Source organism: Fukomys damarensis, unplaced genomic scaffold, assembly GCF_012274545.1.
Source record: "Fukomys damarensis isolate Sample0158 unplaced genomic scaffold, DMR_v1.0_HiC HiC_scaffold_21, whole genome shotgun sequence".
Classification (NCBI taxonomy): Eukaryota; Metazoa; Chordata; class Mammalia; order Rodentia; family Bathyergidae; genus Fukomys; species Fukomys damarensis.
The window spans coordinates 39,436,853-39,450,311 of NW_022900933.1; the positions used below are offsets into that span (position 1 = coordinate 39,436,853).

Here is a 13,459-nt window from a genome sequence, read left to right on the forward strand (position 1 = left end):
TCTCTCTCCCCCCCATCCCCTCTCCCCTCTCCCCTCTCCCGTCTCTCCTCTCCTCTCTCTGTCTGTCTCTTCTGTATAATTTTAGGCCACACTTGAAGATCTCAAGGTCCTTAGAGAGACACTGGCCCAAGATTTCTCAATTAACTCCACACAGGAAAGACCAACATTTGGGTAGTAATTTTGAGGAGCTGGTCTTTGAAGGCATTGTTGTCTTCTAGTTCTGAAATTCTTTTCTCACATTGGTCACTTCTGCCCATACTTACAGTGTAATTTTTAATCTCCTGGATTTCTGATTGAAACCTTTTCATGAACTATTAGTCTCTGATAAGGTGTGTCATTCATGTTTTGTATTGTTTTGTTTAGCTCAGCTAGCCTTTTATTAGTATCTTGTGAAAGCTGAGCATTTTGGTTATTACTCCCATTATCTGATTAGTTACATGTTTGATCCTGCTGAGTACCTCTTTGATCTGTTTTCTAACCTCTTGTCCTTTTTAGTAATTCAGGTGTGTGCCTTATGGTATTTTCCCCCTCAGATCTCCCCTGGATTGGCTTCAGGGGAGTGAAGAATTTTGGGAGATATTTTGTTGCCTTGTCTTCTTGCGTTTCCATTTTTTTGTTTGTTTTGTTTTGTGCTGAGATTTGTGGGCACTTATAATGTAAAGACTTTGTTGCTGGGATAGAAATCTTTTCAGTCCCTTCTCAGAGATGTACTTTGGGCGTGACTAACTTTGCCTCAACCCCAGGACCTGACCACTTTGGTTAATTTAGGAGGGGAGGATGCAGTGTAATTAGCCCAACATGAGTTCTCTGAGAATGTACGCTAGTAGTGTTAATGTCACAAAAGTAATCTGTAAAAGTTGCTTTACAAGAAATAGCAACAGTTATATAACCGTGATAATATCAAGCAAATTGGCAACAGAAGAATCACCCAAGACAAATTGGATATGAATATACAATAAGAACCAATTATGTACTGCCCTTAGCCTAAAGAACAAATCCACAATTATGGTAAAATTAAGACAACCCCGGTATTGACTTACAGATAATATGTGCTAATTGTGATAGCTATATTTCTGCTAATGGTAGAAAGGAATTCAACAGTAACTTTTATAGAGTTAATTATCAAAAGATTACTAAAGATACAGAGCTTGGGAATGGGAAAATGCAAGAGGAAAAATTTGAAACCTTAACTATATGATGTGAGAGAGAGAAGTGTTGTGCCCAGATCGCGAAGTCCCCAAAGACCACCAAGGAGTGGAGTCCGATGTAAATGCACATGAGTTTATTGCAAGCTCGAGCCTGGACTCTCATACCTCACTGGTACAGTGGCTCCATATCGAGAGTGCAGACACCCTTCTAAAGCATAAATTTATAGGGTTTGGGAAGCTTGAAATCTTCTCTTTTTCATTGGTGCTATTTTCTATTTTTTATTTCTATTGGGTGTTGCTGGGCACTTGCAAGAGCGGGAAGAAAACTTATCTTGGGGTGGGGATGGGGCTAGTTCTTTGTTAGGGAATTTACCTTTTAGATTTATTTAATTGCCTTCTCTAGCCAGGGGGAAGGGAGCTTGTTTGATTAACAAAGCTAACAATGGTTCTTTTCACTTACAAACTTTTGTGAGGAAACTAGGTGTCTCCTGGTAGGGTTAATTCTGAACTAAGCAGGGTGAGGGGCAGAAGTTATCTTATATTGTGACATTTCCTAAATTTTCGCTTATTAAGGTTTTCCTTATCATAGGGTCCTCAGTACCAAACTCTTTTCTAAGCGAATTTGAATTCCCGCAGTTTTATGGTCCCCTTTTTTAACCATCTGGCCTTGCCTTTATCTTTTGCTAAACGAATTCCCGCAGTTTACCTAGGAGTCACATCTTACATGAGATGGCTTTCTGTTTTAGAATGGAATTATTCCAATTTTAGCACTATAGAAGTGGTACAAAGGATCCTGTTGATGAACAGAAAGATGTTTATAAAATCAGGTAAAAGTGGAAGAAAAAACTGATAAAATAGAAGATATTAAAGGAGAACAAATCCCATGGGAGTAAAATAAGAGAAAAAAATTAAAAGGAAGAAGAGGAAAAATAAAGAGAAGTGAGAAAGAACTAAGAAGCAATGGGGAAGGACAAAGGAAAAGTTCCCAAACCCCACTAAACTGGTAAAGAAGAATGGAGGAAAGGAAAGAAAAGCGAATAAAACAAACAAAAAAAATATACACACTCCCTAAAAAATTTTTTTTCCCTGTGATTTTGAGTGTGTGCTTTTCTTCCTGTATCTACAGTTTTGGTGCAGTATCCAAGTCAAGATGTGTCCCTGCTTATGCTGGTAGATAAATAAGGCAGTCAGATCCCAGATTCATGCTGAATGCAGACACTAGCAGGCATAGGATTAGGGCATACGCAGTGGCTGTGGGGGTAGGGCCTGTGTCCATCAGCTCAAACCCCTCAAGAGTGTGTCTTTGCAGACTGACCACAGCTCCCTGAGTACAGCTTCTTCCTGTTGCTGTCCCTCATGCAGGCACTGTAGGAGCATAATTATGGGGGCCCCAAAGTGAAGCCATCCCACAGCTGCTCTGAGGCCCAGGCTCAAACAATCAACCCTTCCCTGGAATGGTGTTTGACCAAGCATTCTCTCCAGGGTTATGACGGGCACTTAGACAGCTGTTGCCTGTCAAAGGACTCACACAGGAGCAGAATCCCACACTCCCCCTGCAGCTTGCAGCATACACCAGTCCATTCCAAGAAACTGTGGTCAAATTGAAAGCTAAGAAGATTTACCTCTGCGTCCTTCTAAGAGTTCTGTGGTTTTAACTTTCATGTTTCAGTCTGTGATCCACTTGGAGTTGATGTTTGTATATAGCGTGAGGTGGGGAGGTCTGGCTTCTTTCTTTTCTATTTGAGTGTCCAGGTGTCCCAGCACCATCTGCTGAAGAAGCTGCTTATATTCTTTTCCCACAGAATGAATGGTCTTGGAGGGCCGGGGATTTAGCTCAGCGGTTCGGTGGCCTGCCTTGCAAGCACAACGACCAGAGTTCAATCCCCGGTACCCGCCCAAAAAAATGCATGAATGGTCTTGGCTCTGAATTTTTGCCCACTGATTTCTACACCATGTACTATTTTGATCAGAATTCTCTTTCAAAAATGGGCTAGGGAACATTAAGACAACCCCAGTATTGACTTACAGCTAATATGTGCTAAATGTGATAGCTATGCCTGGCATAGGCATAGCCTACCTAGCAAGTGCAAGGTCCCAAGTTCAGTCCCCAGTACCAACAAAAACAAAAATCAAAAGATTTCAATGGACACACTAATTGAGGCTTTATCTGGGAGCACAAATAGTTTGGCATTGCTGGAGCATAAAGTATGCACTTGTTCTGTTTGTAGAAGCAGTTGTGTGAGAGGTAGAATCAGAAGGTAAGAGTCTGATAGTGTAAAAAGACAGCAAGCTCTGTGCCATCATGTGATGGCAGACAAAAGGGAGAAGAGATACAGCCCTGGTGCTCCAGAAGCCTAAACCTCTTTGTAAAGCGATATGTGATTCGAGATACAACATAAGGGAAACACCATAAGAATATCAAGGATGTGGTGGGCCTGACCGTATGAGAGAAGAGGTGGGGAAGACACTTAGCAGAAGTGCCACTCAGCCACGATGAAGGTGGGGTCTCGGGAGCAGGCAGGGAGCATGTTTCAAGTAGAAGGAGCAGCTATAGCCACAGGCCTTGTTTAGAGAAATCCGGAAGGGGCCTGGCACCCTTCAAGTAAGAGGCTCTGTTCAGAGGCTTAGAACAAAAGCAGGGGTGGGGAAAAGGCTAGGAGTGGCGCATTCCAGTTGTCCATAGGTAATGGAAATAAATGAGAGAATTTTAAGAACTTTGTAAGTTATTTTCATACATACTAAAGTGTAAAGTATAAGGAAGCCTGAGATCCCTGTCACCCAGCTTCGTCATCATCAGATGCCACAGGACTGCTTATTCAGCTTCCACCTCAGCTTGTCTTCCTTGTATTGTTTTGAATCAAATCTGAGCCATAAATTCTATCCTTCAATAAGGACTTTCTAAAAATTAATATGTATGGTGCACGCTCATGTGGCTCAGTGTGATACTTTGATGGATGCATACAGCATACACCAATCAAAGCCATCTTCCCTAGTAATTAGTACTCTTTATTCAGGTTGACTTCCACATAGCATGCTCTGGGCCTTTTTGGGTTTGGGGGGTTGGTTAGTGGGGGCAATGACGGGGGCCCAAACCAAGGGCCTCACACATGCCAGGCAAGTGCTCTACCCCTGAGCTACACACCTGCCCTCACTTCCACATATGACAGAAAATGCTGTACTTGGCTCTGTGCCTGGCTTATTTCACTTAACATGATGTCTTTCACTTCCATCCATGTTGCTGCAAATAACAAGATTTTCTTTTTCATGTGTGTACCGTACTTCTTGTATCCATTCACCTGTAACAGGATTCTAGGGTGCTCCTGTATCTTAGCTTTGTGAATAATGCTGCAGCAAACATGGGTGGGCAGGAATCTCTTCAGTATGCTGATTTCATTTCCTTTGGACACGTACCCAGAAGTGGGATTGCTAGATCATATGGTAGGTCTGTTTTTAGTTTATTGAGGAAACTCTGAATGTTCTTTCTCCATAATGGTTGTACTAATTTTCATTCCTATCAACAGTGTGTAAGAGTTCCCTTTTTTCCATATCCTCACTAGCATTTCTTTTCTGTAACAGTGGCCATTCTAACTAAGGTGAGATGGTATCTTATTGTAGGGTTTTTTGTTGTTGTTGTTGTTGTTGTTGTTGTTGTTTTGTCTTTTGTTTTTTTGAGACAGGGTCTCACTATGTAGTTGAGACTGACCTGGAACTCACTGTGTAGCCCAGGCTGGTCTCAAACTCACAGTGATCCTCCTGCCTCAGCCTCCTGAGTGCTGGGATTACAGGTGTGCGCCACCATGCCCGGCTATCTTATTGTGGTTTTGATTTGCGTTTCCCTGATGGCTGATATTGAGCAGCTTTCATATATTTATTGGCCATTTGTATTTTTTCTTGTGAGAAGAATGTGTTCAAATCTCTTGCTCATTTTTTAATTGTACTGCTTGTTGTGTGTGTGTGTGTGTGTGTGTGTGTGTGTGTGTGTGTGTGTCTGTATATATATCTTTGTGTTCCCTGTAGATTCTGGGTATTACACCTCTGTCAAATGAGTATTTTCTTGTTTTTCTTTTTCTTTTTTTTTTTTTTTTGAGACAGGGTCTCACTATGTAGTTGAGACTGATCTGGAACTCACTGTGTAGCCCAGGCTGGTCTTGAACTCATACTGATCCTCCTGCCTCAGCCTCCCAAGTGCTGGGATTACAGGCATGTGCCACCATGCCGGGCTGGCATAGATTTTCTTTCATTCTGTAAGTTGTCTCTTCTGTTGACATTTCCTTTGCTGTACAGAAACTTTTCATTTGTTATAATCTGATTTGTTAACTTTAGTTTTTGTTTTCTGTGCTTTTGGACTCTTAAACAAAATACTATTAGGGCTGGGGATGTAACTCAGTGGCACCACACCTGTCTCACAAGTGTTAAGGACTTGAATTTGATCCCTGCTGCCACACACACACCAATATTATATCATACCTGAAAAGTGAGTGTTCACATTGCCACTTCTCCTGCTCTACTTTTTCAGTTGATTAGTTTGAATCCACATCCAAATCAGCTGTGTAATTACAGTTGGTTATGTGTCCTGCATCTCTTACTCTGTGTATGTTTCTCCTTGCAATTTAATTGTTAAAGAAAGCAAGTTATTCATACACATTTGAAGGATATGATTCTCAACCAAGGCTGATTTTGCCCCCCGCACCCTGGGAGTTGGGGGACATTTGGCAATGTCTGGAGATATTCTTGGCTGTTACATCTTGAGGAAGGGGGCCACTTGCTTCTAGTGGGCTGAGGCCAGGGACATTGTAAACATCCTGCAGTGTACAGTGCAGACCCCAGACACAGGATTGCCAGCCAGATGTCAGGAGTGCTGCTGCAGGGCACCCCTACCGTGATGTCCCCATGTGTGGTGTCTTGCAGATTGCATCCCTTTCCATTGAGCTCCTATCAGCTGGAGCTTAGACCCAGGCCTTGCTCACATTCAGACTGGACTTTTACAGGAAGCAAAAATACTTCCTTTAGGAGTATGTCCCAAGATATCAAATAGTCTGTGGCACATTAGTGGTAGCAGTTTGGTTGGTCCATTTTAAAACTGAAGAAGAAGAAAATTTTGAAATACAGTAGAGAATAGAATTGCTGTGATGTAGGGTAAAGGGAAGAGGCAGTGTTTTGATTAACCCAGGATTGAAGCCCAGGGCCTAAGCAAGATTCAAGCTTGGCTGTACCACTCGCTGCATGAACCTAGGTGCTCACCCCACTCTGAACCTTGGCTTCCTGTCTGTAAAATAAGGGTACTGCAGTACTGTGACAGCACTTAGAGGACACTGTTCAGTTCTGGAATAGCTGCTCCCACAAATTCCATCCTTGCCTCACTCCCCTCCAGGTAATGGGCACCATGAGGACAGGGCCACACTGCATCATTCCCAGTGTCCAGCCCATATGGGCACTGGACAGACATTTTCAGAGGATATGGGGCCCATCAGAGGAGGGAGGTGAGGTGTCTATGTGGTTGAGAATTCCACACAGGCGCTAACCATTGGTGTGGTGTGCTGGCCACTGCGGTTTGAAGCTGAGGGGGAATATTGTTACCAACTATCTTGCTTTTGTCCTCTTCCCTCTCATCAGGCCTTGTCCCATCGTTCCCCTCCAGTACAGTGCTTCCTGGCAGATGCCCTCATACTGCTTTCCAGTGCACAAAGCCAGCAAATTGGCAAGGTCTTTGTCTCTGATCATCTTTTTTCTCTTTGGTCCTGTGGTCCTGCAGACCTGGGTGTAGGCCCAGCTCTTGGTTCAGCCGTTCTCAGCAGCATCTCCCTTCTGTGGGCCCACAACACCAATACACAGGCACCTTCCCCCTTCTCCACCTTGAATCACAGCGGTCTCCTCTAACACACTGCTTTCATCCCACCCACATTTCTCAAAACTATTGCCAATCCTCTTGGTATCCCAGCTTCATCCTCAGCTGTAGTCAGCAAAGCACAGCTCCAGGAAGCAGGCCACACCCAGATGCAACCTTGATGTGGCCAATGCATGGTCATTTGGTGGGATTTGGCAGGGCTGATATCCTTCCTTCCTCTACTTCCTTCCAGGAGGCCACCCCCCACCATTTCTTATTCCTTGGCTCCTTTGTGGTCTCTTCCTCGTGTTGCCCATTTTTCTCCCTTTGTCTTCTGCCAGGTGGGTGTCCATTCCCAAGACTTGAGTGACCACATCAGCTTCCATGTTCACATCACTGGCGCAGGCGAGAATTCCTGAGTACCTGTGGGGTGGCAGGCAGGACTGTCCTGGGCACTGAGACATGGAGATGAAGAAGTCCAATGACAGCTTGCTATCTCTGAGGTGGGGTAGGTAGAATTAGCTAAGAAAAGAAAGAGAAGCCCACTATGGTTTCATAGAATAAGGAAAATCAAATAGAATTGGCTCTGAAGGACAAGGAGGAAGTAACTTCGGACTCTTCATCTCTTGTATATAGTGGAACTGCCACTTAGGGACCTCAGCCAGTGTGGTCTCCTTGAACTTGTTCCTCTCATGCAACAGTGGCTTTCCCACTATCCACCTGTTTGTCCAGAAGTGGGGTGCTCTCCCTGCTCCTCCCTCACATGTACCCCATCTTCCAACACTCTTTATTTTACCTGAGTATCTGTGACTCTGTTCCATTTGCCACATTTCCCTGACTCCGCTGCCTAAGCTAGCATCTTCACCTCTTGTTCAGATTTTTCAAGTCTTCTCTGGGCTCATTTGCCCCACCCTGCCATCCCCCCAGGGCTGCAGTGGCCTTTTAGAAGGGGAAGTCTGCTCCTGTCCTTGCCTGTGACACTGCTGCACTTGCCTTCTGGTTGCCTTTCAGATGGGCATCTGAGCTCCCACCCAGGCCAGGCACCTGCCCACATCTCTGGAGGCACTGTGGCCAGGCTGAGCCTGTGCGGGTCCATGGGTCTCTACTCAGAAAAGCCCTCCCTAGCCTGGCAGTCCCCAGGGTCCCCTCAGACCTCACAGGTGGCTAAGCTGGACAGGCCCTGTTCTCCTGGGGCTACCAGTCCTTGTTGGGGAGAAAACTGGCTACCTCATAGTTGACTGAAGACTAGAATTACACTGCGCCAGGGCCGAGAGCCCCTGACATGACATAACAGGACTTGACAGGCTAGTGCTATGCCAGTCCTGTGAGGTGAGAGAGCCACTCGGATCTGATCACCACAGCACGTTGTGGACCCGAAGAGCCAGGGAGGGTGCTGAGAGGCCTGGGAGGAGGTTTGTACCTGGCATGAAGCTAGGGAGAGCTGAGTTGTCAGCACAGTGGGTTAAGCATGGGCAGGAGAGCCAATTTTTTTCTGGACATTCATTTTCCCTCCTCTGGGGAGAGTGAGGCCACATCAGGGTTCAAGGGAGAAGAGCTTGTGTCTGGGAGTCCAGAGGTCTGAGGATGAGTTTTATTGTCTCAGACATTAGAATGCTTACCTCACATGGTTCCTACCAGGGCTGTCCTACCTGTGGACTTGACCTGACTGTGGTTAACCTGGCTGTGAGTTACCAGATCACCAAGTGTATCCTTACATGACTGGTTATGTAAGGTGCTCTTGGGTAGGAAGTAACTGGGGAGCTGGTTTTGTTTGTCTAGCTACCCATTGTGTGAGTAGCACTAGATTGGGCATTATAGAAAAACGAAGATAGAGAGTTTGACCTACTGGATCGTGTGTGTGTGATTCAACATTTAAAACAAGGACCGTTTCTAGGAGTAGTTCTCTGTGACTAGTTTTCTAAGAGTACCCCAGGAAAGCTGAACAGGTGCATTTTAACTGGGGCATTCTGTGGAGGAGTAAGTTACAGGAGGACTTTAAGGAAGAAGGACCCATGCTTTCATGATGAGATGGAAGATGACAGATGTTATATTGGTGAGCTTCTCACCGCTGTAACAAAATACCTGACACAGGCTGCTTATGAAGAGAGAGATTTACTCAGGTTACAGTTTTGGAGTTCAAAGCCATTGTGCCCACATTGGCTCGGCTCTGGTGAGGGCCTAATGTCAGGTGGCAAGGGTGGGAGTGTGTGTCAGAGGGAGCAGTCACATTTCAAACCGGCAGCAGAGTAGCGGTGTCCCACAACCTTCCAGAGGCCACACCTCCCTGACATAAAGGCCACCCGGAAGGTCCTGCCTATCAGAGACCCACACCACCTCTGGTACCACCCCCAGGGCCATGTTCCCTTCATAGGCACATTCACCCCATGGGGAACATGAACCAGGTTCCAACTATAATGGATATCAAGGTCAAAGCCTAGGAAAATATATTTTGACCCAGAAGCCACAGGCTGTGGGAGGGAAGGGAACCTAGACTCTTCACTCCTCAGTTGGAATTCTGTCTGCTGTTACAAGTGGTTTCATCTTGGAAAACTCTTTCCGGTATTCTTAAACAACTTCCGAAAAAATAAAGCAGCGCTTTCTGCTTAGTGACAGTCTCAGGGATCAGAGCAGAAGTGTTTGGGGCTTGAGTTGATGCACCCACCCATGTAGCCCTATGTAATTGGAACAGGCTGGGGTTTGTGCCTGCAGGTAAGAACTCCGTGGCTCTCTGCAGAGCACAGCTGCGCAGTAACTAACCTGTCACTTTGGGCAGGCAGATGAGGGCATGGCAGTACGTATGTTGAGTGAAGCTTGGTGGCTGGCCAGCCCTTGCACTGCACTGTCACTGCTAGGTGAGGGTGGCAGCAGGTGTGGTGTGCTGTCTCCTGCTGTTGCCCAGGAAACCCTCTAGTGGGGTCCCAGGGCCAACTGAGCTCCACAGGGTCCACATGGTTAGCGTGGCCCCTCAAGCTGTGTGGGTTACAGAGGACCCTCGGTGGCTCTGCCATGTGTTTCTAAGGCCTCTCCTCTGCCCCTCGTGACTATCTCAGTGCTGCGTTGCAGGCTGGCATGGGAATGGGCTTGAAGGCCTGAGGGTGGCAGTGCCATCTGGAGATGAACGTGCAAGTCAGAAGTGTAGAGATGGATGAACGAGAGAGAAGCCAGAAGGAGCAGCTCCTGGCCGAGCGGAAGTTCCTTTATGCAGCCCTCACTGACTTTTGAGGGCTCAGGGGTGAGCTTGTGAGGAAAACCTGTCATCCTAGGAGGTGTCCACCATATTGGCTGCCTGTCAACTCTGTACAGAGTACCACAAACCCAGTATTCCATGAACACACACTTAACATCTTACAGTTTGGAGTCCTGAGTCCAACATGGAGCTGAGGGGAAGGACTGAGCAGGCTGCGGAGAAGCCATCTTCTAGTCCTCCTGCTTTTCAGAGCCAGCAGAGGAGACCTCAGGCTTCTCTGCTCTCTGACCTTTTGTTCCACATCTCATAGCTGTCCCTGCCTCCCTCTTGAAGAGTCCACTGATGACTTCGGGCCCTGTGATAACCAAGATCTCTTCCTGCCTTAAAACCCCGAGCTTAGTCACATCTGCATTCTCTTGCCAGGCGAAGCCACATGTTGGCAAGTGTTTGGGGCCTAGGTTGTGATCGCCTGGGGGCCCTCATCGCTCAGCTCAGCTTATCAACCTCCATGGTAAAATACGTTGAATTTAAGAGTCTGACGGAGACCTAAGATTTAGGGATCCTTGTGAGCCCCTCGAAGTCTGGCACTGCTGGAGGTGGGCTGCAGCTTAACGCCCCAGCAACTCTCCCAGAGCAAGATTTATGTGCATTTTTTGTTTTTTTCTAATTTTGACTGTGCCATATATACAGCATTTTACTTATTCATTTGTTTTTATTTTATTTTGGAAGCAAATTTCCAGCAGAAAAAACAGCGCTGTGGCTGTCCAGTCTTCATCATCTACTAAAATAAAAGTACAACCCCCTCCTCAGCCCATGGCGAAGAAAGACAAACGGCAAAATTCATCACGGTTTAATGCCAATAGTAATAGAGAACTGCAAAAACTACCATCTTTGAAAGGTAAATTTTTTTAAAGTTAAACTTGTGGCTATTTGGGAGACCGGGGGAGTTTATTAGCTTCTTATTCCTTCATGTCTTATATTTTGCAGGATCTTTTCTCTTGAGGGTTCTTAGATTGAATGCATTAACTTATTTACTCAACTAACATTTTAAAATTTGGGATTATTAAGATAAAAATCTAATAATGAATATAAATATACAACAATAAAACAGGAAATAAAGCATTTTCATAGTAATTAAGAATTAGCCAATTTTTCTTTCAAGTAATTTTGGAACTCTTAACAGTCCAGGACGGAGTTTCTGTAAGTAGAATAATTGTAAAAGTTATAGTAGAACCTCTTCATTTGCTGACGTTAAAGAAATAAAGAAGTAAATCGGGCGTGGTAGCACATGCCTGTAATCTCATCACCTGGGATGGTGAGGAGGATCGCCATGCTTCAAGGCCAGCCTGGACTACATAATGAGATCCTGTCTTAAAAAACAAAGCAGGGCTGGAGATTTAGCTCATTGGTGCCGCTGCCTGCCTTGCAAGCACAAGGTCCTGAGTTCGATCCCCAGTACCAAAAAAATTTTTTTTAATTAAAAAATAAATAAAAAACAAAGCAAAATAAGACGAAAGGAAAGAAAGAAGTAGCTACAGTATTTTGGGGGTTTTGGTTTTGGTTTTGGTTTTGGTTTTGGTTGAGGGATGGAACTCAGGTCCTTGCACTTTCAAGGCAGGCGGCAGCACCACTGAGCTAAATCCCCAGCCCTTCGGGACTTTCTTTGTTATGATTCATTTGGAGAGCACCTCTAATCAGGGTTCCTTATTTGAGATTAGTCAGGGGAAAGTGCTTTTTACTTGGAACCTACCCCTTTCTGAGTATGTTCCATCCCTGAAGGTTTTCCTTCAGATTTTGAAGTTGAGGTGCTTTTAAAGCCTTATTAAGGGCCAGGGATTCAGCTCAGTGCCTCACAAGCACAAGGACCTGAGTTCGTTCGATCCCTGGTACCAAAAAAAAAAAGCCTTATCAAGAAAATTAGGGTAAAGACCCTCAAGTCTTCATAAAAGGTTTCCCTGAAAACCTTTGTATTCGTAAAAATGTAAGACTGGCACACTAAATTTTTTACAGATGTCTTTCATACCTTAAACATGTAATAATAGATGTTTTATAGTTTACTGTCTTGGAGTATGGACTCAGTGAGAGCAGGAATCTGTCTTCTTTATTCCTGTATCCGGAGTACCTCTCACAGCATGAGCACAGCAGAATGTCGGGGAGAGGGGTGAGTGTGGGTGGATGGGTGGACAGATGGACCCATGGTAGATGGGTGGGTGAATGAGCAGAATTATGTGTTAGTTTCTTCCCCTTTGCTTGCTAAAAGCCCAGGCTGTCCACTCACTGCATTCAGCTTATATTTACTTTAATTTTGTGGTAGGTAGTAAGTATGCTGCTTTATTGTAGGTGAGTCTTCTCCCACCCCATCTATACCTTTCTCATGATACTCATTCCCATTAAGCAAACATATATTGAGTGCCTATGAAACTGGCCTGTTCTGGGTCCTGGGAGTACCTAGCATGGAACAAAATCAAACCCGTGCTCTCCTGGACACCCAGGTGGTGAGACGGAATGGGAAGGAATGCATGGGTGTGACTCCTCCTTCCAGTACCTTTGTGAGCCCCAGAATCGGGGTGATTTAATGTTTGGGATTACTGAGTCTTCATGTTCCAAGCCCTGTCCCTCATCCCCATCACCACTGGGGTTTGGCCTGTGCTGTAACAAGGGCATGTCGGGTGTGCCTCACCCCTTTGATGCACAATCAGAGCTCAGGCAGGTACCAGCATAGGCTCAGGTGCGCTTCCTGTCCTGAGGAGTCTGCACACAGCTCTTTCTCCACGCCATGTGCTCTCTCATTCTTGCTGTCAACCTCCGTTTCCTCCTTTTCTCATTGTACCTAGTAAGAATGGCATGCAGTATTTTTCCACTGACACTGAACTTTCCCATTCCACACAAGCTAAATTCTATAGTAAGTCCCCATATCCAGGAGCATTTCACGCTGATCAAGCTGGTTCCCTCACTAGTCCTTTTGGATAATTCTCAGGATTCTGAAATACTAGTTCTTCTGTATGTGGGCTATAGTAATATCATGTAGTTCAGAAAATACAGGAATTGATTGGCATCACAATAAAGTTACATATTAATTTGAGGAAGACTGACACTAGTGACACTTAACTACTTCTGGGAAGTAGTTTTTCTCTCCATTTTTTTATTAAAAGATTTTGTAGGGCCAGGTGTGGTGGCATATGTCTATAATCTGAGCACTTGGGAGGCTGAGGCAGGAAGATCATTGAGAATCTGAGGCTAGCCTGAACTGATAGGGAAACCCTGTGTAATAAATAAATAACTATATATATATATATATAT

General features: G+C 45.0%; 1 protein-coding gene across 4 annotated transcripts in view; it reads left to right on the forward strand.

Annotated features, from left to right (window-relative positions):
* Ppp2r5c (protein phosphatase 2 regulatory subunit B'gamma) overlaps positions 1–13,459 on the forward strand; it is a 136,304-nt gene that overhangs the window by 17,551 nt on the left and 105,294 nt on the right. For all 4 annotated transcript variants that reach the window (XM_010607213.3, XM_010607212.3, XM_010607211.3 and 1 more), the window contains exon 3: positions 10,889–11,057. In XM_010607213.3, the coding sequence (XP_010605515.1) occupies positions 10,889–11,057 (169 nt within the window). The remainder of the gene's footprint in view (positions 1–10,888; positions 11,058–13,459) is intronic.